The sequence below is a fragment of the Ranitomeya imitator genome, chromosome 4 (assembly GCF_032444005.1).
Source record: "Ranitomeya imitator isolate aRanImi1 chromosome 4, aRanImi1.pri, whole genome shotgun sequence".
NCBI classification, from domain to species: Eukaryota; Metazoa; Chordata; class Amphibia; order Anura; family Dendrobatidae; genus Ranitomeya; species Ranitomeya imitator.
This window is the reverse complement of record NC_091285.1, coordinates 287,582,243-287,608,773: the sequence shown is the minus strand read 5'-3', so window position 1 is coordinate 287,608,773 and position 26,531 is coordinate 287,582,243. Positions and strand designations below refer to the sequence as shown.

General features: G+C 43.6%; 1 protein-coding gene across 1 annotated transcript in view; it reads right to left on the bottom strand.

Annotated features, from left to right (window-relative positions):
• The window catches only part of TMEM117 (transmembrane protein 117), a 629,598-nt gene that overhangs the window by 321,061 nt on the left and 282,006 nt on the right, over nt 1-26,531 (bottom strand). The window contains exon 4 of the mRNA XM_069764733.1: nt 25,344-25,443. Coding sequence (XP_069620834.1) covers nt 25,344-25,443 — 100 coding nt within the window. The remainder of the gene's footprint in view (nt 1-25,343; nt 25,444-26,531) is intronic.

Below are 26,531 nucleotides of genomic sequence, written 5' to 3'. Positions count from 1 at the left end.
CAGTGTCATCAGGGGATGGGATATTAGTATGAAATAGCCCATTTAGGATTAACTATCTAATAATAAGATGACATCTGGGAAGTCACAGGATGGGTGACCTATTAGGGGCTCAGTGATTTCAGGATTCTTTTCAAAATAAAGAATGCAGTGAAAAATAAAAACAAACACTTTTTTTTATAAACACTTGATTTACACAAGTCATTTTTAATGAAAATTTAAATTTAATAATTTGCTTCTAACCACTAAAGCAGCAATATTTAAAAAAAAAATAGCTGAAGGATAGGTGTATAAAACACAGATTTTAATAGTATAATTGGTATTGTCTTTTAGCTACCAAATTGTAATTTTCTAATTTGCCTTACAAGAAAACACTATCACTCTTACCTTAATTTCCTCGGCCTGTACCTAATGTATCAATGTCAACTAATAATCAAACTACAGTGTCAGCCATGTATAAAATGAGCCTAGACTAATAAATCTCCTTGTCAGCATGAGAATAGTGAAGGAAATCTTTGAGAAACACCTGCCCGTTGAGAGTTGGGACAATAACAAACAGCTCTGTCACTAACATTTCATTTAGAAAGCATGGTTATAATAATGACACTATTAGATGTCTAAATATCAAAGAGATTAATAGACGTAATAGTGCTTTCAGACTGCATGGTAAACAATCCCAATACCCCTCCAGAGCAAGAACTTTCCGAAATTGCATTCCTACATTTAGAAGGCTAACATATATTGTCAGCAAGGGAAATAAATATGGGCGGTGAATACATTAAATTGGATTTATATATGCTATCCTGGCAGCTTGTATTTATGTAGCAAGCATGGTTACTTTTTACCGTGCTACATGTTTCTCTGATTTTAATGTACCTGGCATGATATTTTATTAAACAGGAGGATGCTTTTTATATTTTACTATGCATAGATTATATCTTGACAGTTAGATGGGTTACTATGGCAATTTGATTCTGCTCCAAGAATATGGGGGTAGGTAATGCAATCTCTATATTATTCATTGCGCAAAATAAATAGATGCAATTAATAGATGGAGGAGAAAGGCGGATGGCACAAGCAAGAGCCTGATTATATTCAGTAAACATTAGAGATATGGCAGCTCTTTGTTGGATCGCAATGCCCTCCAGATTTTAGAAAACGTAAGCTATTTCTTTTCGTGTGAAACATTTTCCAAAATCTAGTCCAAGTGAAACTCTAAACAACATCATATTACTGTTCTCAGTGTTGGTAAGGGCATGCAAACCGAAGAAGCAGGCCATTGTTGATAAAGAAAGAACTTACAACTCCAACTTAAAGGGTTTTTCTGGGACTATTTCATTCTTTTTACTTTGGACTTAAGAACTAACTGGCAGGTGGATGCTAACTTTGTGCCTGTTCAACATGCCGCATCACAGACGGCTCCTGCCCGTGATTCTGCGGCTTCCGTTGACATTGCGTCGACAGACCAGCTGCTTCACTTCTGCTGTGTTCTGTTGATGGGGCATGAATGTCAACGTTATACAGATTGAGAGATGGCTCTCAACTGCCTAACTGTGCAAAGCCACCTGTCAATCAGCATGACGCCAGCAGTAACAACCCATCAACAGAGTAGACTGGAATACTTTCTTTGTCTATGTGAAGCAGCAGAATTGCTGGCAGGAGCGGTCCATGACTGCCCTCAGTCAGCATCAGGCAGAACAGGCAGGTAGTTAGCCAAAACCAGTCTTTTAGGTCTTAAGGTACCTTCACACTGAACAACTTAACAACGATATCGCTAGCGATCCGTGACGTTGCAGCGTCCTGGATAGCGATATCGCTGTGTTTGACACGCAGCAGCGATCTGGATCCTGCTGTGACATCGTTCGTCGGAGCAGAAAGGCCAGAACTTTATTTCGCCGCTGGATCTTCCGCAGACATCGCTGAATCGGCATGTGTGACGTCGAGTCAGCGATGTCTTCACTGGTAACCTGGGTAAACATCGGGTTACTTAGCGCAGGGCCGCGCTTAGTAACCCGATGTTTACCCTGGTTACCATTGTAAATGTAAAAAAAACCAAACACTACATACTTACATTCCGGTGTCTGTCCCCCGGCCTCAGCTTCCCGCACTGACTGAGCGCCGGCCGGCCGTAAAGCACAGCGGTGACGTCACCGCTCTGCTTTACGGCCGGCCGGCGCTCACAGTCAGTGCGGGAAGCTGACGGCGAGGGGACAGACACCGGAATGTAAGTATGCAGTGTTTGTTTTTTTTTACATTTACAATGGTAACCAGGGTAAACATCGGGTTACTAAGCGCGGCCCTGCGCTTAGTAACCCGATGTTTACCCTGGTTACCAGGGGACTTCGGCATTGTTGGTCACTGGAGAGCTGTCTGTGTGACAGCTCTCCAGCGACCACACAGCGACGAAACAGCGACGCTGCAGCGATCGGCATCGTTGCCTATATCGCTGCAGCGTCGCTTAATGTGACGGTACCTTTAGGCCCACAGTAAACAAATAACCTAGTCCCTGATAAGTTGGAGTGTGAACCAGCACAAAGAGAGGAGCTCATTATTACATATGAAGCTCTATAGTGTATATTCCAGATTTCTTACCATACAACCTTACTAATAATTGTACTTATTATATGTATTAAAGTAAAGTTAAAAAAAAAACAGAAAAATAACTCAAAGAAAACCTCCCATGATGGATAAGATTAATTTATATGGAGCATTGTCTTCATGCGTGAACTAAGAACATATCCACCACTACATGCATTGTGACTAAATCTAGTGTCATTCCTTATAGTATGAAAATGTGCTGTATTTTATTTTTCAAAAAATATAAAATCCTACAACAGACAAGTTATCGCACTTATGCCTTTGAAAAGGCCCAATGGATTTACTGTCAGGCCAGGTCACATAATTCATATAATCATTCTGAGAGAAATGTTATAAGGTGCATTATGATCATTTGACAGGATAGGAAATACATAATTTAAAGTCAAAGCACATTCAGTCTACAAATCTTTAACTGCTATTACAGTGTCAATGCAATTACAGCTTGTCAGTGGTTTCTGCTACAAACTGTCATCAATGTGGCTGCTTTTATAAAAACTTGAGAATAACGATGAGGGTTTATTGTTACTTTAAAATATATACATGAAAATATAAATTAGCTTAAATAACAGCCTGCAGGTATTATATATTAATGTAAGGTTCAGGTGGCCGATCGTGATGTCGAACTACATACGTTACAACATTTAGTTATCTAATATATAAAGCTGAATGTGTGTATGTGTGTGTGCGTATGTATGTCCAGGATTGGCATCTGCACCATCGCAGCTACAGCCACAAAATTTTGCACAGTCACACGCCTGGACCCCGAGAGCGTCATAGGCTATGTTGTGAGGCGAAATTTTAACCCCGCGCGTTCCAATTCACCAAATAATTTTGCCCCTATCTACATAATGGGGAAAAAGTGAAAGGAAAAGTGTTGGAGGCGTCGCAGCTACAGCCACAAAATTTTGCACAGTCACACGTCTGGACCCTGAGAGCGTCATAGGCTATGTTGTGAGGTGAAATTTTAACCCCGCGCTTTCCAATTCACCAAACAATTTTGCCCCTATCTACATAATGGGAAAAAATGAAAGGAAAAGTGTAGGAGGCAAATTGACAGCTGCCAGATGTGAACAAGGGGGACTTAAAGAATGAGAGCGATGGCGCCAAAGAGTATATACCGTACAGTTGCCAAGGTGGGGCCCCGACATGGGATACTCACCACACACGGGGATATGAACACACACACAAAATGCGCCACACACTACCACGTGCTTGAACACATATTACCCTCAGCACACATTTCACCACAAATACACCAACCTCGCCACATAAAAGTCGCCACTCAAAACTCGCCACGCGCAGAACTCGCCACATGCAAAAACTAGGCTCTTGCAAAACTCGCCACAAGTGCAAAACTCACCTCATGGAAAACTCGCCACACGCAAAACTTGCACACGCGGAAAAATTGCCACATGCACAAAAGTTGCAACACATGCAAAAGTTGCCTCACACAAAACTTGCACAAACTCAAAAGGCACCACACATAAAACTCGCCACGTGCAAAACTCGCCATGCGCAAAACTTGCTGCACACAACTTGCTACACTAACCTGTCACATGCAACTCGACACACAAAAAGTTGCTACACGCATGTTGCCACACAAAACGCATCTCACAAAAGTCGCTACATGCATGTCACCACACGCAACTCAACACACACAACTTGACAAACGAAACTCGCCCTAAAACACACACAAGTCTGGTATTATCCTTCAAAAATAAAAATCTGATTAATAAGCAGACAAACTACAACAAATGTACCAAATAGGAAATACAGCAGCTGTCAGTCACATGACCTGTCTATTATGTGTATGTGTGAGCTAATATATACTGCCAGGGGGAGGGCTTCCTGTTGGCTGGGGATTTATCAGGCTGCCAATTTAGCTTACAAATACTGAGGTAAAAATACTGAGCAAATAACGTGTGAACGAGATCTAATACAGGAGGAGATGACACACAGGTATATACTATATACAGGGGAGATGACACACAGATATATACTATATACAGGAGAGATGACACACAGGTATATACTATATAGAGGAGGAGATTACATACAGGTACATATATATACAGGAGGAGATGACACACAGGTATATACTATATACAGGAGCAGATGACCTACAGGTATATACTATATACAGGAGGAGATGACATACAGGTATATGCTATATATAGAAGATGACATGCAGGTGTCTATATATAATTGTCTAAGGGTTTTTCCGTCTGTCTGTCTTTCTGTCTGTCTGTCCTGGAAATCCCGCCTCTCTGATTGGTCGAGGCCGCCAGGCCTCGACCAATCAGCGATGAGCACAGCGACGATGATGTCATAAAGGACATAGATATCCCGCGTCTCTGATTGGTCGAGGCCGCCAGGCCTCAACCAATCAGCAACGGGCACAGCGACGATAATGTCATAAAGGATGTAGAAATCCCACGTTTCTGATTCAGCGACGGGCACAGTATCGACGTAGATGTCATAATGGTTGCCATGGCGACGATGATGTCATAAAGGTTGCCTCGACCAATCAGCGACGGGCACAGTCTGCCGCGAATTCTGGAATCATCATTGTCGATATACTACGGAGACATGCATATTCTAGAATACCCGATGCGTTAGAATCGGGCCACAATCTAGTATACTATATACAGGAGGAGATGACACACAGATATATACTATATACAGGGGAGATGACACACAGGTATATACTATATACAGGAGGAGATGACATACAGGTATATACTATATATAGGAGATGACATTCAGGTATATACTATATACAGGGGAGATGACATACAGATGTATACTATATATAAAGGAGATGACAAACATGTATATACTGAGGTGATGAGGTGAAAATGACAGGTGTGAGGAAAAATAGTGGAGTGATCAGAAAATGACAGATGTGAGGTAGAAATGACTAGTGTTAGGGGGGTATGAGAGGAGTGAGGGAGAAAATGAGAGGTGTGAGGGAGAAAATGAGAGGTGTGAGGGAGAAAATGAGAGATGTGAGGGGGAAAATGAAAGGCGTGATGGGAAAATAAGAGAAGTGAGGTGCTATAACTAGCCACAGATATTTCCTATGCCCAGGCAACGCCGGGCTCTTCAGCTAGTCTAAAAATATAGTGGTAATCTGCAGGTAAATGGCATTGAAACGCTGTGTAACGAGTATACTGGAAGAAACTTACCTTTTATTCTCCTTGCAGCCACTTTCTTCCAGTCATTTCGGGGAGGCAGAGGGCTGTTACAGTCACCATCACTACACATTGAGCACGGCACCTACACTGACAGCCTGCTCTGAACACATACTCCACTCATACACTACAGAGCACAATGTCAATCAAAGTCCTGGGGACTGATTACTTTATGCTCACTCTAATGAGCAGTGACTGACCGCTCCCTGCACCGCCCTGATGACTTGGAGCGAATCGGCTCCAGATAGAATATCACTTTATTTTCTCCCTGTAGCCGCACTTCCAGTAATTTGGCTACACAGTATTTAAATGCTATTTACATGGAGATTAACCCTATATCTGCAGGTAAATAGCATTACTCGAGGTGACAGGTTTCTTTACTGATGTATTGTAGAAATGTTCTGAGCTCAAACTCAGGATTCTCTCTCCATCCCTGAGAATAAAGTGGCAAAATGACTTTATTCCAGAGATTCATTGCCAGGGCTTGATCTTTAATATAAACCTTAAGATCTGTCCTATCCGCCAGTTTGAAAGTATTTGAATAGTGAATAATCAGGGCTTTGTATGCAAGGTGTATTCTTGAGTGTGCCAATAAATCAAGGATGATAACAGTGTGGCTCTTTTATTAAGCTCTAGACTAGCGATACTCAAGCCAAACAAGTGTCCAGGGTTCATGGCTCTATCCCAACACATGTATGATGCTTCCTGTCAGACCTGTCTACTCCCATGCTGATCTGACTGCACAGGAAGTGAATGGAAATGACAGCTTATGAGTTGCACAAAGATAAAACAGAGGGACGGGCAGGTCTATCTTGATGTTATTATCGCTCTGTAGCTATTTGACTACATGATCACAACTGTGGTGTACAGCTGAAAATTGCACCAGCATATACTGTAGATAATTTCTTGCCCCAAACATTTGCATTGGCCCATTTTCTTTTTTGTAATTTTTAAAATGTAAAAAAAGACTTTTTTTGCCTAAAATACAATGGAAATGTAATTTTAATGTTTTTATTTAGGCCCTATATGGGACTTTAACTTTTATTACTCAGATCGCAGATATAATACATTGAAGAGCACCAGTATTGCAATGCATAATACCTGTCAGTGTTACAATGACAGAAGCCTCTTAGACCATACCGCTGGCATGGTCTAAATAGGCCATAGTAGCTGGTCCTCAGGTTGCCATAGCAACGATCAAAAGCCCACAATGTTATCTGCTGAACTTGATAGACATTTGCTTTTTTAAACAGTATTAACTATTACATGATCCTTATAGTCAAATCATCAGCAAATTTAGAAAAAAAACTCTACATGTGTTAAAAAGGGCACATTGTTTTCACCACTCACTGTGTTCTAAGGATGCTCTGAGTGACAGCTCAGCCACCCAATCTGAGGCAGGTGCTTGAGCTGTCAGTATTGTGACTGACAGTTCTGCTGTCCAATCTGGCCGATCCTGTGGGGGTTTTCTCCAGATGCCGCCAGATTACCTGGCTGGAAATGATTAGAACATTGCCAGTTGTAGCTTAGCTTGTGGTGGGTGTTTGCTCTGTCCACTGAGTAATTATATTCTGATCTTTGTTGCTCATCCGTGGAATTTGCCTTTGACGATCTGTTTGCCTAGTCCCCTTGTCCTGATCTGCTACCTTCTTGGAATTCTGACCTCTGACTGTGACCTGACTATGCCTTTTTCTCTTCCCTCATTTATGATATACCCTCCTGGCTCTTGACCTCAGACGCCTACACTTCCCTGATTACTGGTTTGTCTCTGAGAAGTGACTCTGTCATACTACAACTAGCCTATCCATTTTGGCAGAGAAAAAAATAGTTTAGTATATTCAGGGAGAGCTGTAGGCTATTTTTACCCTGTGACCTCAGTTTTCAGGGGATGAGTTCTAGTGGGTGGGGATAACCATGTCTACTGCAAGGGAGGCTTTGGGCCTGGACATCTTTGTCCCCACAAGCTTCAAAACCATCTTCTGTTGACGCCTTTTTAGACTTTAATCTATGACTAACTCGACACGATCCAGGTCGCTGGGGCAAAGATCATGAACCTGGCACCAGGGGTGGCCGCTATGCTGAGGACAACTGCATCAAATTTCGGTTCTGTGGAATGATGCAGCTCTCAGGTGCCAGTTCCGCAAAGGCCTTTCCTAGACTTTAAAGGACTCTCTGGTTCTTCATGAGTCCCCTAGTTTTTTGGCAGAGGCCATAACCAAGGCCATATAGATGGACAGCAGAATCAGTGAGAAACATGGTAAGCAGCAGGGTGCCTGTTATACTTCCCTGGAGCATATCCATTTACCTGAGGTGGAACAATTGGAGGTTGGAGTTGCCAGTTTTCATGCTGTGGAGAAAAGACATAGACAAGATCTTGGTCTCTGTCTATACTCTGGTCCCATAGGACATTTTTTAAAGCACTGTCCTACTCATCCTCAAGCAGACAAGCCATTAGGAAAATGCCTTAGTCTGGGTGATTGTGGAATAGTCACCCAGATTTCCAGGTACATATTTTCTAATCAGATAAAGAACTGTTTAATACAGTATTGGAATTCAAGAACCAGGTGTTGCCAGCATTTGCTTTCATTGACTGTGGTTCTGCACCTAACTTCATTGATTTGGAACTAAAATTAGGATTAGGGACAGTTAGTCTGGATAAAACCATTCAAATTTTTGCTATTGACAAAACACCACTACTTCAGAACTTCATTAAATGGGTAACTGTGGAATTCACAATTACAGTGGGAGTACTTCACTCTGAATCCATTTCCTGTTTTGTCTTCTAGGATTAACCTGCTGGGGTGGTGCTGGGTGGGTGGGGTACTCATGGCTGCTTATTCACAATCCTGTAATTGATTGGTGTCAGAATTAAATTGTTAAATTGAACCTCAATTGTCATAAGAAATGTCTTAGTTCTGTACAAATATGCTCTGCTAGAATGGAGGGTCTGCTGAGGAACCTGAATAACTTTGAGATGTGTTTGACAAAGAACACAGCTCGTGTTCGAAATGCGTAGCTGCACATATGGGTGTCATGTCACTATTTTATACGAATATGGAATACAGACAAGCTTTTTTTATCAGCTGGACTCATACTGCTTTTTTTTCATTATGTATGCATTGCTTCCGCCCCACTGGGGAGGTGCCTGAGAAACCTTACTGTTTTGCAGTCTATGTTGTGCAAGGTTGCATACCAGTCCCTGCTGCACTCTGGTGCAGACCCTGCCTGCTGCACTCTGGTGCAGACCCTGCCTGCTGAACTCTGGTGCAGACCCTGCCTGCTGAACTCTGGTGCAGACCCTGCCTGCTGAACTCTGGTGCAGACCCTGCCTGCTGAACTCTGGTGCAGACCCTGCCTGCTGAACTCTGGTGCAGACCCTGCCTGCTGAACTCTGGTGCAGACCCTGCCTGCTGAACTCTGGTGCAGACCCTGCCTGCTGAACTCTGGTGCAGACCCTGCCTGCTGAACTCTGGTGCAGACCCTGCCTGCTGAACTCTGGTGCAGACCCTGCCTGCTGAACTCTGGTGCAGACCCTGCCTGCTGCACTCTGATGTAGACCCTGCATGCTGCACTCTGATGCAGACCCTGCATGCTGCACTCTGATACAAACTCTGCATGCTGCTTCATCTACTTTTATCCTCTGGTGTTGTGAATTCTGTGGCAGAGCTCCCTCCTGTGGTCACAAGTGGTACTTCGGCTGATTCTCTCTGTGAGCTTCTGTTGGTGGAGGGAAGTGGTACTGCGGCTTCTGAGTTTCTTCCCTCAGGTGATCTGGTGAGGTCGTTAGGTGCTTCTCTACTTAACTCCACCTAATGCTTTGATCCTGGCTTCCTGTCAATGTTCCAGTGTTGGACTTGCTTTTCCCTGGATCATTCCTGTGGCCTGCTGCTCTGCATAGCTAAGTTCTTCTTTGCTATTTGTTTGCTATTTTTTCTGTCCAGCTTGTCTAATTTTTTGCTGGAAGCTCTGGGACGCAAAGGGTGTACCTCCGTGCCGTTAGTTCGGTACGGAGGGTCTTTTTGCCCCCTTTGCGTGGTTTTCTTTAGGGTTTTGTGTAGACCGCAATGTTACCTTTTCTGTCCTCGCTCTGTTAAGAAAGTCGGGCCTCACTTTGCTGAATCTATTTCATCTCTTCGTTTGTCTTTTCATCTTAACTCACAGTCATTATATGTGGGGGGCTGCCTTTTCCTTTGGGGTATTTCTCTGAGGCAAGGTAGGCTTATTTTCTATCTTCAGGCTAGTTAGTTTCTCAGGCTGTGCCGAGTTGCATAGGCAGAGTTAGGCGCAATCCACGGCTGCCTCTAGTGTTGTTTGGAGAGGATTAGGGATTGCGGTCTGCAGAGTTCCCAAGTCTCAGAGCTCGTTCTATGATTTTGGGTTATTGTCAGATCACTGTATGTGCTCTGACCGCTATGTCCATTGTGGTACTGAATTGCCTTTCATAACACTCTGGGTCCAGCTGCTGCATGACCATTGGGCTGTCCTGGAGTGGCACCTGGCACTCATCGGGAGACAAGTCTAACCTCGCCATCAGAGGCTCTAGTGAACAGTCCGGAGCTCATTTAGTCATGCCCCTCCAGGCTCTCCGTGGTCCAATGCACAGTGGTTCCACAAACCACATCTGTCACAAATGAAAACACAATCCATGCAACAGAAAGCATACTAATTATAGTGAACCCATCACCAAGTAGTATTCTGGGTAAAGGTTACAGGACGCTCTCATTAATGGCAAATTCATGTATTGTCATCCGTGACAAAGGTATCGCTTTTAAAAATTAAAAAAAGTTTATATTTGTCCTTCCTCCTCCACTGTAGCTGCTAAGATGGTGGCCTCTGTCCTCACCTCGATTTCCAGAAACTGCAAAATTACGGTTAAGAAAAGATACCCATTTCCACTTATACCTGACCTATATAATCATCTTATGGGGGCTAAATGGTTTTCTAAACTTGACCTTAGAGTGGTTTACAATTTGATGCGCATCAAGAAGGGTGATGAGTTTAAAACAGCATTTTTGAAGTCTGAGAGTTTATTCAAAAATGTTATTTGGATTAACCATATTTCAAAACTTTATGAATGATATTTTTTTCTGAATGCATTCGGAGATTTGGTGTGATCTAACTTGATATTTTATTTTATTTTTTGCCTGATTTGGATTCTCACCAAGAACATGTCTGTCTAGTATTACAAACATTGAAGGAGAATTCTTTGCTTGCTAAAATTGAGAAATGTAATTTTTTCGCTCATAAAATTTTATTCTTGGGGTTCATTTTACCGGCTGATGGGTTTAAGATGGATCCTGAGAAGGTGCAAGCCATAATAAATTGGGTCCAACCTAGTGACTTGAAAACATTGAGAAGTTTTCTTGGATGCAACAACCATTATAGGAAATTAGGGGTTTTTCTCCGATTGCTAAACCTCTTACTGACTTTAAACGTAAGGGAGCGGATTTCAACATTTGGCCACCAGATGCTTTGAGTACATTGGAAAAATTAGAAAGGTGTTTTATATCTGCTCCTGTTCTAATTCAACTCGAACTTCAAGAATCATTCATTGTGGAGTTGGATGCTTTGGAGGTCAGGGAAGGGTTATTTTTTTCTCAGGATTCCAAAACTCTGACTAATTTGCGGCCATGTGATTTTTTTGTCAAGAAAATTTTTGTCTGCTGAAACAAATTATGATGTTGGCGATCGTGAGTGACTCACTGTTAAATTATCCTTTGAGAAATGAAGACATTTTTGGACAGGGCAGTTTATCAAGTCACTATGGTTACTGACCATAAGAATTTGGCTTGAATCAGCTTAAAGGGAGCCTGTCAACAGGATTATGCATATTAACCTACACACACTGTCAGGTCGGTGGTTGCATTATACTGATTAAAATGATACCTTGGTGGATGAAATTCGTCTTTTGGTTGTTTCTTAATCTTTATTTTTAGTTTTGTGTTAATGATATGCTCATGCCCTAAGGTGGGGTTGGTGTATGTGGTGCTCTGATTAGGTATTCATAATGCAGACTGCTGACAGGTCACTGATCCCTCACTGACCTGCCCCTTAGTTTGCATAATGAATACCAGCATATACTGAGTAAAGGTACCGTCACACTCAGCAACTTTGCAAAGAGAACGACAACAATCTGTGACGTTGCAGCGTCCTGGATAGCGATCTCATTGTGTTTGACACGCAGCAGCGATCTGGATCCCGCTGTGCCATCGCTGGTCGGCGCTAGAAGTCCAGAACTTTATTTCGTCGCCAGGTCGGCATGTATCGTCATGTTTGACATCAAAAGCAACGACGCCAGCAACGTTTTACATGGAGCTAACAACCGAGAACGAGAAGTGAGTCGCCGTTACGTCACTGGATTGCTCCTGCATTGTTCTGGAGTTGCTATGTTTGACGTCTCTACAGCGACCTAAACAGCGACGCTCCAGCGATCTAGTTTAGGTCGGCTCGTCGTCTATATCATGGGTCCCCAACTCCAGTCCTCAAGGCCCACCAACAGGTCATGTTTTCAGGATTTCCTTTGCATTGCACAGGTAATGCAATTATTACCTGGGCAAGACTAAGGAAATCCTGAAAACATGACATGTTGGTGGGCCTTGAGGACTGGAGTTGGGGACCCCTGGTCTATATCACTGCAGCGTCGCTGATTGTGACGGTACCTTAAAAGAAAAAAAAGCTTCTGCAGACAGGTGCCAGCTGTGGCACCTCGGCTACAGCATAATCACATGTTTACAGTGCACTGAATCCCTTTTGCTTATTTAATTAAGGAACAAAAAAGTATTTTTAAAAAATGGCGTGGGGTTCCCATAATTTTTGACAACCAACCAAGCTAAAGCAGACAGCTGAAGCAGACGGCTGGGGGCTGGTATACTAAGCCAGGTAAGGGGCCACGGACATTGCCCCCCGCAGCCAAAAAAATAGCAGCTTGCAGCCACCCAAAAAGGGAGCATCTATTAGATGCGCCAATTCTGGCACTTTGCCTGGCTCTTCCCACATTTCCTGTAGCAGTGGCAAGTGGAGTGTCACAGCGCCGCTCAGTGCCGCCGCTCGTGCCGCCCCACCTGCCACTCCGTCTCCTGCTCACCAGAATACTTACCCTCTCTGGGGTGCTCCTCCTGCAGGTGTACATTCTTCCTTCTACTCCCCCTGATTCACCGCAGCTTCCTGGGGTCCGTCGGGTGCGTTTGTGCACCTGGCACTCCATCTCCCGTGCACTTCCTCTTTGATATACTTGTGCACTCCTTCTCCTCTCTGTGGCCTGGAGGACCCAGAACCGAAAGTCCTCCTTCACACCATGTATTTAAGGTACACCCTTCCTCTGCTCCTTGCCTGATTGTCATTTGTGCTTCCTATGACCCAGGTCCTCTCTTGTGTCTACTCGGTCTGTCCTGTGTCCTTGCTCAGTGCAGCCTGTCCTGTTTCTTCACCGTATTTAGTCTTCCCCGTCGCATCGTCCAGTCCAGCCTGCCCTGTGTCCACCCCCGTACCTGTTCTACCACCTCTGTGCCTCCATCATTCCCAGCTTTTCTTTGTGTCTCGCCTGTGTCCAGTCCGTACATGTCCATTCTGCATCTTCTCCCGTTCAGTCTAGTCCTACGCTCTCCCACTCTCTTTTGCATCTCCTATTCCCTGTCCCCAGGTGCCAGCTTCTGCGGCAATAGTCTCCCTCAGGCCTGCCCCTAATGCTCCCTGTATAGGGGATGGTCTATCTGGCTAGCTCACCCTTGGGAGGTTCGTTGTTGTGGATCTGCGGGTTAACTCTAGGAGCTCCAAAAAACCTCACAGTACAATCAGGCCATGGACCCCGCTGGTACCCCGACTCTTAGGGTACCGTCACACAGTGCCATTTCGATCGCTACGACGGTACGATTCGTGACGTTCCAGCGATATCGTTACGATATCGCTGTGTCTGACACGCAGCAGCGATCAGGGATCCTGCTGAGAATGGTACGTCGTAGCAGATCGTTTGGAACTTTCTTTCGTCGCTGGATCTCCCGCTGTCATCGCTAGATCAGTGTGTGTGACACCGATCTAGCGATGCGATCTAGCGATGCGTTCACTTGTAACCAGGGTAAACATCGGGTTACTAAGCGCAGGACCGCGCTTAGTAACCCGATGTTTACCCTGGTTACCAGCGTAAATGTAAAAAAAAACAAACAGTACATACTTACATTCCGGTGTCCGTCAGGTCCCTAGCCGTCTGCTTCCCGCACTCACTGACTGCCGGCCGTAAAGTGAAAGCAGAGCACAGCGGTGACGTCACCGCTGTGCTGTGCTTTCACTTTACGGACGGCAGTCAGTGAGTGCGGGAAGCAGACAGCAAGGGACAGACACCGGAATGTAAGTATGTACTGTTTTTTTTTTTTTTTACGCTGGTAACCAGGGTAAACATCGGGTTACTAAGTGCGGTCCTGCGCTTAGTAACCCGATGTTTACCCTGGTTACCCGGGGACCTCGGCATCGTTGGTCGCTGGAGAGCTGTCTGTGTGACAGCTCTCCAGCGACCACACTACGATTTACCTACGATCACGGCCAGGTCGTATCGCTGGTAGGGATCGTAGGTAAATCGTATAGTGTAACGGTACCCTTACTCAGAAGGAGTTATTTTTCCTTTGGGAGAATCAATCAAGGATTATGTCCTTTTTGAAATCCATGGAGTCTCGACTCGTCTCTGCAGGCTTCAGACCCTGGGAGTGCTTTAAAGTTGGCCAGTTTCCAACAGGAGCTTGTTCAGCAGCGAGACACTCAAGCTCACATTCTTAATTTCATGGCCTCTGTGTATGATCATCTTCGCGCCCTTCAGTCTTCTGCTCCCGTTGTTTCTCAGTCCTCGGTCCCTCATCCACCACTATAGTGGGGATCCTAAATTGTGTAGAGGGTTTTTAAATCAATGTCAGCTTTATTTACTACCCTTGCAGTACCCCACGGACCGTGCTAAGGTGGCTTTTGTAATTTCTCACATAGAGGGTGAGGCGTTAGCATGAGTTAATCCTCTCTGGGAGCAGGATGACCCTCTTGTTTCTCAACTCTCCATCTTTCTTGATACTTTCCGTAAAGTATTCAATCAACCAGGTCGTTTGGCCTCTACCACCGAGTCTCTTTTTAATCTTCATCAAGGGACGCTTTCGGTGGGTCAATACGCCATCCGGTTTTGCACCCTTTCATCTGAATTAGGATGGAATAATGAGGCTTTGGTGGGAGCTTTCTCCTCAGATCAAAGATGAGTTAGCAGGTCGTGACACTCCGATGTCCTTGGAGGATCTAATCTCGTTGGCAACCCGCATCGATTTACGTTTCCAAGAGCTTACTCAAGAATCCACTAGAGAGAGGAGATTTCCTTATCTATCCTCGGTTACTCTTAGTCTTTCCCGCTCTCGTCCTGAGTCGTCTTCTGCCACTTCTGCCACTTCTGCCCCGGAACCCATGCAGGTGGATCGTCTTAAGCCTGTGGAACAGCGTTGGAAGGAGAGGCTTGCTCAAGGTTTCTGTTTCTATTGTGGCAGTGCGGCTCATCTTTTGCATTCCTGTCCTTTGAGGCCGGGAAACGCCTCCACCTAGGACAGGTAGGAGAGGCCTCCCTAGGTATTCCTGAACCCTCTTAAGTTATAAGTTGTTTTTCTTATTTAGCTTATATAGATTCTGGGGCGGCCGGGAATTTCATCCAACTCGAAGTGGTTAGGAGATTGCGGATTCCGGTCAGATCCCAGGAGACTCCTCGACAGCTTGCGTCAGTCGATGGCCAACCTCTGCGGGAGTCCGTTACTTTGGTAACTGAAGAATTGGAACTTCAAAATGGAATCCTGCATTGGGAGAAGATTGCCTTTTATGTGCTGCCTTCCTTGTCCCATACCATTCTGCTTGGTCTTCCTTGGTTGAGGACTCACGAGCCTACTCTTGACTGGTGATCTGGCGAAATCCTGCAGTGGGGACTCTTCTGTCAAAATAACTGTCTGCTTCTTGTTCTGCCAAGAAAACCTGCTCATCCTATTTCAATGTCCTCTAATTTACCTTCTTCATATTTGTCTTTCTCGGATGTCTTCAATAAGAAAGAAGCCGAGACCTTGCCTCCGCATCGGCCCCTGGTTTGCCCAATCGATCTTGTACCAGGCTCTACTCCACCTCGAGGTCGAATCTACCCGTTGTCTCCAGCTGAGACTCGGGCCATGACTGAATATGTCCGGGAGAATTTAGCTAAAGGCTTTATTCGCAAGTCCTCATCCCCTGCAGGTGCGGGTTTTTTCTTCGTTAAGAAGGATGGAACTCTCCGTCCATGTGTAGACTACCGAGGTTTCAACAATTTCACGATCAAGAACAAGTATCCTCTACCACTTATTCCAGAGTTGTTCAATCGCCTTAGGGGAGCACGAATTTTCACGTAATGGGATCTTCGCGGAGCTTACAATCTTATGCGTATTCATTCCGGAGATGAATGGAAAACTGCCTTTAACACTCAAGACGGCCATTATGAGTATTTGGTCATGCCCTTTGGCCTGTGTAATGCTCCAGCAGTGTTCCAGGAGTTTGTGAATGATGTTTTCCGGGATCTACTCTACTCCTGTGTGGTGGTATACTTAGACGACATTCCTGTGTTTTCCTCGGACCTGGCTTCTCACAGGAGATGTTTGCCAAGTCCTTTCTCGTCTTAGACAGAACCATCTTTATGCTAAACTCGAAAAGTGTGTCTGTTTGAACACTCTTTGTTACCGTTTCTTGGCAATATCATTTCTGACTGGTTTGCGGATGGACCCGGATAAAGTGTCTGCTGTGCTAAACTGGCCACGTCCTCAGGGAGTGAAAGCCATTCAATGCTTCCTCAGGTTCGCAAACTACTACAGGCAGTTTATCCCGCATTTTTCTACTTTGTTCGCCCCAATTTCTGCCTTGACTCGCAAAGGGTCCAACCCTCACATCTGGACTTCTGAAGCTGAAGATGCTTTTTGGTCTCTGAAACAAGCCTTTGCCTCGGCTCCTGTACTCCGTTGTCCAGAGATCAACAAGCCCTTCATTCTGGAGGTAGATGCCTCTGCCATTGGCGCTGGCGCGGTACTTTCCCAGAAATCTTCTTCCGGACAGCTGGCTACTTGTGGTTTCTTTTCCAAGATCTTCTCCATTTCTGAAAGGAATTACGCTATTGGCGACAACGAACTATTAGCCATCAAGTTGGCGCTGGAGGAGTGGCGGTATTTGTTGGAGGGAGCTGTTCACCCTTTCAAGATCTATACTGATCACAAGAATCTGGAATATATCCACTCTGCGCAAAGACGTAACCCCCGACAGGCCATATGGTCGTTATTCTTTGCCCACTTCAACTTTGAATTACATTTCCGTCCTGGCGACAAGAACTTTTCTCACGTCCGATATTGAGGAGGAGCCTTCACACATAGTGGACCCCAGCAAGATCATTCTTGTAGCTCCGATCAGCATGTCTTCCTTACCTGCAGGTAAGACCTTTGTCCAGGCAAATGAGAAGTCTTGCATTCTACGATGGGGTCATGCCTCCAAACTGGCAGGCCATGTGGGGTACAAGAAGACGCTCGCTCTCATCATTGGTGGCCGTCCCTTCTACTGGATGTCCAAAGTCTTATCGCCTTGTGTCCATCTTGTGCAAAAAACAAGGTTCCTAGACATCTGCCCTCCGGTCTCCTGCATCCGCTTCCTGTTCCTTCGGCTCCCTGGCAACACATCGATATGGATTTTATTATTGATCTGCCTTAGTCTTCTGGACACACGGTCATTTTTGAAGCTGTGGATCGATTCTCCAAGATGGCTCATTTTGTCCCTTTGCCTGGATTACCTTCTGCTCCTGAATTGGCAAGAATCTTCATTGCTCATATCTTCCGGATTCACGGTTTTCCTCTACATATAGTCTCTGATAGAGGAGTCCAGTTCACCTCTCGATTCTGGCGGGAAACAAATGAATGTTGCTTTGGATTTGGATTCGTCTTAAGATTCCTTCGTATAAATTGGGTCCTCGGTACATTGGTCCTTTCGAGGTTTTGGCTCATATTAACGATGTTGCCTACAAATTGAAATTGCCCGCTTCACTTTGCATACCCAACTCTTATCACGTTTCCCTTCTGAAACCAGTTGTTTTCAATCAGTACCATGCTTCTCCTGCTCAAACTCCTTTGCCGGTTTCTAATCCAGATATCTTTGAGGTTAAAGATATTCTTGCCATGAAAAAGTCTAGAGGTAAAACTCTCTTTTTGGTCGATTGGAAGGGTTTTGGTCCCGAGGATAGGTCTTGGGAACCCCGTGAAAACATACAGGCTCCTCGTATTTTAGCCAGATTCCTTTCTGGTCTTAGAAAGAGGGGGAGTAAGGGGAGGGGTACTGTCATGGCGCCACTCAGCGCCGCCGCTCCACCTGCCGACATACTTACCCTCTCCGGTGCGCTCCTCCTGTAGGAGCGCGTTCTTCCTTCTTCTCCCCCTGATTCACCGCAGCTTCCTGGTGTCCGTCGGGTGCGCGTGCACACCTCGAACTCCATCTCCCTCTGCGCACACGCACTTCCTCTTTGATATACTGGCGCACTGATTCTCTCTGTGGCCTGGAGGATCCTGACTCGAAAGTCCTCCTGCACCCCATGTATTTAAGGTACACCCTTCCTCTGCTCCTTGCCTGATTGTCATTTATGCTTCTTATGACCCAGGTCCTCTATTGTGTCTGCTCGGTCTGTCCTGTGTCCTTGCTCACTGCAGCCTGTCCTGTTTCTTCACCATATTTAGTCTTCCCCGTCGCATCGTCCAGTCCAGTCTGCCCATTTTCCATCCCCGTACCAGTTCCACCACCTCTGTGGCTCCATCATTCCCAGCTTTTCCTTGCGTCTCGCCTGTGTCCAGTCTGTACCTGTCCGTTCTGCATCTTCTCCCATTCAGTCTAGTCCTACGCTCTCCCACTCTCTTTTGTATCTCCTATTCCCTGTCCCCAGGTGCCAGCTTCAGCGGCAATAGTCTCTCTCGCGCCTGCCCCTTACGCTCCCTGTATAGGGGGTGGTCTATCTGGCTAGCTCACCCTTGGGATGTTCGTTGTTGTGGATCTGCGGGTTCACTCTAGGAGTTCCAAAAATACCTCACATGGAGTTCATATCTGTGGTGTTGATATCACCTTTGTATTGCCTGGTTACATCAAGCCTATGGCTTAATAATGGAGAGGTGTCCATTACTAATCCTATATATATATATATATATATATATAGTATATACCTGTATGTCATCTCTCCTGTATATAGTGTACATACCTCTCTCTCTCATATATATATATCCTTTGGAGGCAATCACTGCCTTAAGTCTGGAACCCATGGACATCACCAAACGCTGGGTTTCCTCCTTCTTAATGCTTTGCCAGGCCTTTACAGCCGCAGCCTTCAGGTCCATATATATATGAGAGAGAGAGGTATGTACACTATATACAGGAGAGATGACATACAGGTATATACTACAGTTAGGGCCAGAAATATTTGGACAGTGACACAAGTTTTGTTATTTTAGCTGTTTACAAAAACATGTTCAGAAATACAATTATATATATAATATGGGCTGAAAGTGCACACTCCCAGCTGCAATATGATAGTTTCCACATCCAAATCGGAGAAAGGGTTTAGGAATCATAGCTCTGTAATGCATAGCATCCTCTTTTTCAAGGGACCAAAAGTAATTGGACAATGGACTCTAAGGGCTGCAATTAACTCTGAAGGCGTCTCCCTCGTTAACCTGTAATCAATGAAGTAGTTAAAAGGTCAGGGGTGGATTCCAGGTGTGTGATTTTGCATTTGGAAGCTGTTGCTGTGAGCAGACATAATGCGGTCAAAGGAACTCTCAATTGAGGTGAAGCAGAACATCCTGAGGCTGAAAAAAAAGAAAAAATCCATCAGAGAGATAGCAGACATGCTTGGAGTAGCAAAATCAACAGTTGGGTACATTCTGAGAAAAAAGGAATTGACTGGTGAGCTTGGGAACTCAAAAAGGCCTGGGCGTCCACGGATGACAACAGTGGTGGATGATCGCCGCATACTTAATTTGGTGAAGAAGAACCCGTTCACAACATCAACTGAAGTCCAGAACACTCTCAGTGAAGTAGGTGTATCTGTCTCTAAGTCAACAGTAAAGAGAAGACTCCATGACAGTAAATACAAAGGGTTCACATCTAGATGCAAACCATTCACCAATAACAAAAATAGACAGGCCAGAGTTAAATTTGCAGAAAAACACCTCAAGAAGCCAGCTCAGATCTGGAAAAGTATTCTATGGACAGATGAGACAAAGATCAACTTGTACCAGAATGATGGGAAGAAAAAAGTTTGGAGAAGAAAGGGAACGGCACATGATCCAAGGCACACCACATCCTCTGTAAAACATGGTGGAGGCAACGTGATGGCATGGGCATGCATGGCTTTCAATGGCACTGGGTCACTTGTGTTTATTGATGACATAAGAGCAGACAAGAGTAGCCGGATGAATTCTGAAGTGTACCGGGATATACTTTCAGCCCAGATTCAGCCAAATGCTGCAAAGTTGATTGGACGGCGCTTCATAGTACAGATGGACAATGACCCCAAGCATACATCCAAAGCTACCCAGGAGTTCATGAGTGCCAAAAAGTGGAACATTCTGCAATGGCCAAGTCAATCTCCAGATCTAAACCCAATTGAGCATGCATTTCACTTGCTCAAATCCAGACTTAAGACGGAAAGACCCACAAACAAGCAAGACCTGAAGGCTGCGGCTGTAAAGGCCTGGCAAAGCATTAAGAAGGAGGAAACCCAGCGTTTGGTGATGTCCATGGGTTCCAGACTTAAGGCAGTGATTGCCTCCAAAGGATTTGCAACAAAATATTGAAAATAAAAATATTTTGTTTGGGTTATGTTTATTTGTCCAATTACTTTTGACCTCCTAAAATGTGGAGTGTTTGTAAAGAAATGTGTACAATTCCTACATTTTCTATCAGATATTTTTGTTCAACCCTTCAAATTAAACGTTACAATCTGCACTTGAATTCTGTTGTAGAGGTTTCATTTCAAATCCAATGTGGTGGCATGCAGAGCCCAACTCGCGAAAATTGTGTCACTGTCCAAATATTTCTGGCCCTAACTGTATATACATTAGATATTTCACAAAAACCTAAGAGATCAACATACTGTGAAGAGATTTGTGACTAAAACGGAGCACAGGCAGAGTTCATGCAGATAAGGCACAATGAGGAAGGTTTCTGCCAGACAAATTCATTGGGTTAAGAGAGCAGCTGCCAAAATACCATTACAAAGCAGCAAACTGTTTTTTGAAGCTGCTGGTGCCTATGGTGTCCCTCGAACCTCAAGGTGTAGGATCCTTCAAAGGCTTGCTGTGGTGCATAAACCTACTATTCGGCCACCCCTAAACAGTGTTCACAAACAGAAACTGTTACAGTGGGCCCAGACATGCATGAAGACTAATTTCCAAACAGTCTTGTTTACTGATGAGTGTCGAGCAACTCTGGATGGTCCAGATGGATGGAGTAGTGAATGGTTGGTGGATGGCCACCATGTCCCAAGAAGGCTGCAACATCTGCAAGGAGGTGGAGGAGTCATGTTTTGAGCTGGAATCATGGGGAAACAGTTGGTAGGGCTTTCTAAGGTTCTTGAAGGTGTGAAAATGACCTCCGCAAACTATATAGAGTCTCTGACTGTAAACTCTCTTCCATGGTCTAAAAAGCAGAAACGTGCTTTCACGAGCAAAATCATCTTCATGCATGACAATGCACCATCTCATGCTGCAAAGAATACCTCTGAGTCATTGGCTGCTATGGGCATAAAAGAAGATAAATTCATGGCGTGGCCACCATCTTCTCCTGACCTTAACCCTATAGAGAACCTTTGGAGTATCATCAAGCAAAAGATCTATGAGGGTGGGAGGCAGTTCACATCAAAACAGCAGCTCTGAGAGGCTATTCTGACTTCATGCAAAGGAATACAAGCAGAAACTCTCCAAAAACTCACAAGTTCAATGGATGCAAGAATTGTGAAGGTGATATCAAAGAAGGGGTCCTATGTTAACGTGTAACTTGGCCTGTTAGGATGTTTTGGCGTTAAATAGCTTTTTTGTTCAGTGAATGTGACTTCCTAATGCTGCAAATTCTACAAATGAGCATTTTCAGTTCTTTAAAACATATTAAATGTTTAGAAATTCTACTGTGCCTGATAATTTGGAACAGTGCATTTTGAGTTTTTATTCATTTTGGAGATTATACTGTTATCATTGGGAGGTTTCTTCAATAAAATTTGATGTATAATCTAACGGGTGATGACTTTTATTAGACTGTCATTTGCACTGACCATTTAGGAAAATCCGAGAAAAATATCATTTGCATAATAATTTGGGACACGGTGTAAAAAGGAGCAGATGACATACAGGTATATACTATATACAAGAGGATAGCCAAAAAGAAATGACCTAGTCACAAATGGCACTTACAAATAAACTGAAGCATATGCCAAGTAAAATTCAAAAAAAAAATTTTATTTAACAAATATTGACACACACAACAACCATATTTTCTGGCGTACAAGACGACTTTTTAACCCCTGAAAATCTTCTCAAAAGTCGGGGGTCGTCTTATACGCCAGGTACGGCGTGTGCAGGGAGTGATCCTGGATGGTTCCCAGGGTCTGGAGGAGAGGAGACTCTCCTTCAGGCCCTGGGATCCATATTCATGTTAAAAAAAAAATAATTAAAAAAAAAATATGGCTATACTTGCCTTCTGTCGGCCCTCAGCGGTGCAAGCGGCGGCCTCCGTTCCCAAGGATGCACTGCGCGAAGGACCGGAGATGACGTCGCGGTTGCGTGAAAGACTAAATGTGCACCATTTGTTATAGATCTTGCCTAATATGTAACATAGTCAAAATGCTTGCAACTGTATATGAAAATTATTTTATAACATTACTAACATAGAATTTTGAAAATCAACAGTGAGTTACTTCTGTGTCATCATCAAAAAATTTGAGCATTTAGTCTAAATGGAATTGCTTTTCAAAGTCTTAAGTTGACAGCTTTATAGAGCACAGTATATCAGCTGGACATTTCAAGATAAATGACGGGTGACATAAAATAACAAAAGTAAATGAAATATGCTCTTAAGTAAAATCACTCAGTGAAATGTTTCTAGGGGAAAAGCTTAATTTGGCATTTATTCCAGTAAATTATGCAGCAAGAACACATGGCAGGTTCCCTTTCATCTGATCTCTGCTCCCTGTGCAGAATTAGTTTTCATAACCTTTAATCAAATAGCAGCAATCAGTGTAACTGCAGGAGAATCAACAAGACAAGATCAGCTCCCTCCACTGCACAACTGACATAGGGACCAATAATAACTGCAGCCAAAGTTTTATGCTAAACTTTTCCTCCATCTGTGGTCCTGCTAGAAGAGAACATCTGATAAACTTAACTACACAACATAAATTAAAGGCCGATGTATATGAATTGACAGCACATAGGGTCCATCTGCCACCACTGATTTCCTCATTTCCATACCTGCTGAAACATGTTTGCCCAGATATATGCATCGTCTTATCTCTTTTGTCAAAATAACACTACAAGTGTAGTATAGAATAACACAAAGAATTAAGTATAGAACTAAATATATGTCCTATGTGCCGATAATTATCAGAAAAATGTTTGCTCGTCATTATTGCCCAGTATAAAATTGTCAGATCTCCAACGATAAAAGATAACTAATTTGTTTGTCATTGAATACATTATTTATGATGACATCATCATTTGACTGCAGCATTTTCCTTGTGTAAACGCATCAAATCACGCATGAAAGCTGTGATTAAAGATCATGGTTATTCCACAAAATATTGATTTCTGAACTCTTCCTGAGTTAAAACATTAGTATTGTCATTTCTAAATGATTATGAACTTGTTTTCTTTGAGGTCTGAAAGCACTGGGTTCTTTTTAATTTTGACCATTCCTCCTTTTCAGAAAAAAAGTACAACATTATTTGACTGGCAATTCAGAGAGATGTCAGAAGTTTATAAAATAAAAAAAAAACAATTTACATTTCACTCAAAAATATACTGTACCTATAAAGAGACAAATCAGACAAACTGAACAATTTGCAGCGGTCTCTTAATTTTTGCCAGAGCTGTATGCTATGCGAAACGAATGTCTGGTGCAGTGGGCATTCTGTTATTCGGTCTTTATTTTTCACATTTTCTTACCTGTGGCCGTATCTGGTTCTACTTATTGCAATGTAATTCGTTGTTGTACATTTTGAATGCAATTAACTTTAATAAAGTTTACTGTGTCCGCCCGGTATTTTGCCTTGTTCTATTTTTCCTGTGCGTGTGTTTAAAATATTTTGGTTTAGTGTACATTAATTATGGATTTATCTTGGTCCTATGCATGCCCTTTAATTAGTTGGGGTTTTCAATTTTGCATGCATCTGCTTGTTAATTTTGAGACCATTTGGTACATGTTTATGTTACAAATCAGGAGCATAAAGGCCTACAGAAAATTTTTATTTGATAGGTAACGGTAAAAGCATATACTCAATTGCAAGTAGTCAAATCATAATGTCTTCTATCTGAAGTTAATGTGTACTTCTGCTTTTATCCATTTTATGTTTAAGGCTATGCAAGAAAATGGCACTGATAGAGCTGTACTGCGTGAGTGTCCGAGTTTTAACCCCTACACGACCTATGATGTATAGATAAATCATAGTATGTCTCCCGGCGCTTGATGTGGGCTGTGGCATTGGGCATGCATCTTTTCAGGCCCATGACAGCTGATTTGATCAGCTGTCAAGTGCCCCTAACAGTCGCTGGTGGAAAAGCGATCAACCTGTGGCTGTTGACATGTTAAAAGCTGCCGTCAATCTCTCACAGCGTCAAGTAACTTGTGCTTACCAGAAATACGTTACAAACCCCGCCTATCAGTGGCCTTGTCACATGATCGCACGGCACTAATGGGTTGGCATTAGTGATGAGCGAGTGTACTCGTTGCTCGGGTTTTCCAGAGCACGCTCGGGTGACCTCTGAGTATTTATGACTGCTCGGAGATTTAGTTTTCATCGTGGCAGCTGAATGATTTACAGCTATTAGCGAGCTTGATTACATGTGGGGATTCCCTAGCAACCAGGCATGTTACCCCCACATGTACTCAGCCTGGCTAGTAGCTGTAAATCATTCAGCTGCCGCGATGAAAACTAAATCTCCGAGCAGTCATAAATACTCAGAGGTAACCCGAGCGTGCTCTGGAAAACCCAAGCAATGAGTACACTCGCTCATCGCTGGTTGGCATAACAGCCAGTGGTCTGCAGAAGTCCCCCGTGCTTGTCTTTGCAGATCTCCTATGAAAGCCAACCCGTGGCCACGTCATGAAGGGGTTAAAGAACCTTATTATGGCACTCATAGAAGAGTATGGAGACCTACTGCGCTTACACATGCCAAGGATTAATATGCCATACAGTGCAGAACAAAAAGGGCATTTTAAGTCTAGCAATTTTTGGGATAACCACTCATGCAATTTTTTTTTGGCATGCCTTAATGACATATGACAAGATACTGTACATCTTACCATCCAAGCTGTAACAAAGTCTCCCATCCATGTTCCAACTGCTGCAACCTTCATAAAGCTCTCATTCCTGATGCCCATGAATTCAGTTATAATATAAGGGCTGTGGAGAACAAAATCAAATGGTCATAAATCTGTATTAGAAAAATATTAATGTTCCAAAAAACTGCAAGTGGATTATATTCTGTACTGGATTCTTCTTCCTATAATGTAATACAACTATACATAATAGACCTTTTTTGTGTTTAAATGGTAAAGTACTGCAGTGCGCAGGCGCCGAGCCTCTCTGACCTTTCCGGCGCCTGCGCACTGCAGTACTTTGTTCTGCACTCAATAGGGCAGACAAAGTACGCCTGCGCCGGAGCCGTGGCTGAAGATCAGAAGAGGACGTCTTGGAATGAAGATGGGAGGCGCCGCAGCGGACCAGAGACACCCATCCGACCGGACCAGCAGCGGGACCGCTCCTGGGTGAGTATAATCGAACGTCTTTTTCTCCTCTTTCAGGTAACATCGGGGGCTTATCTACAGCATTACAGAATGCTGTAGATAAGCCCCTGATGACGGTGGGCTTACCTCACCTGCGATTTTCGAGGTGACAGGTTCCCTTTAATGTCATCCAATTGTTTTCACGCCCCCGCAGACTTGCATTGGACATGATCGCAGCCTCAGAATATCAAAGGTACGAGTGCTATCCATGAAAACCACAGATAGCACTCGTACGAGAAAATCGGCCATGTGCACGAGCCCTTACCCTTACTACTTAAGCAGAGTTAACCAATAGGGCTGATGCACATATCAATCTTGATTTCTATGTAAGGTCAAAAATATTGTGTCTGGGATGGCAGAATTATGGGTTTGTTATTTTGCTATTCAGTTTTATTTTTCAGAAATATAATACTAAAATCCAGCAAATATGAAAATATTCCACTTTGTTCTGTTTCATATTGTTAGACAAGTCATACTATGGTAATACATGAAATATTAAGACTGTGCCAACAATATTCATATTTTTTACACTCTTCATAAATTCATAATTCTGGATATACGGTCTTATTTTTATTTCCAGTTTATGTTTTCACATTGGTTGCTTAAAAATATAATGATTTAGAAGCTGAAAGAGTTTCTGTTGATGTTTCCACGCGTTTTCTCTTCAGCCTACCAGCTGTTTCATTTGTTATTTCCTACATTAAT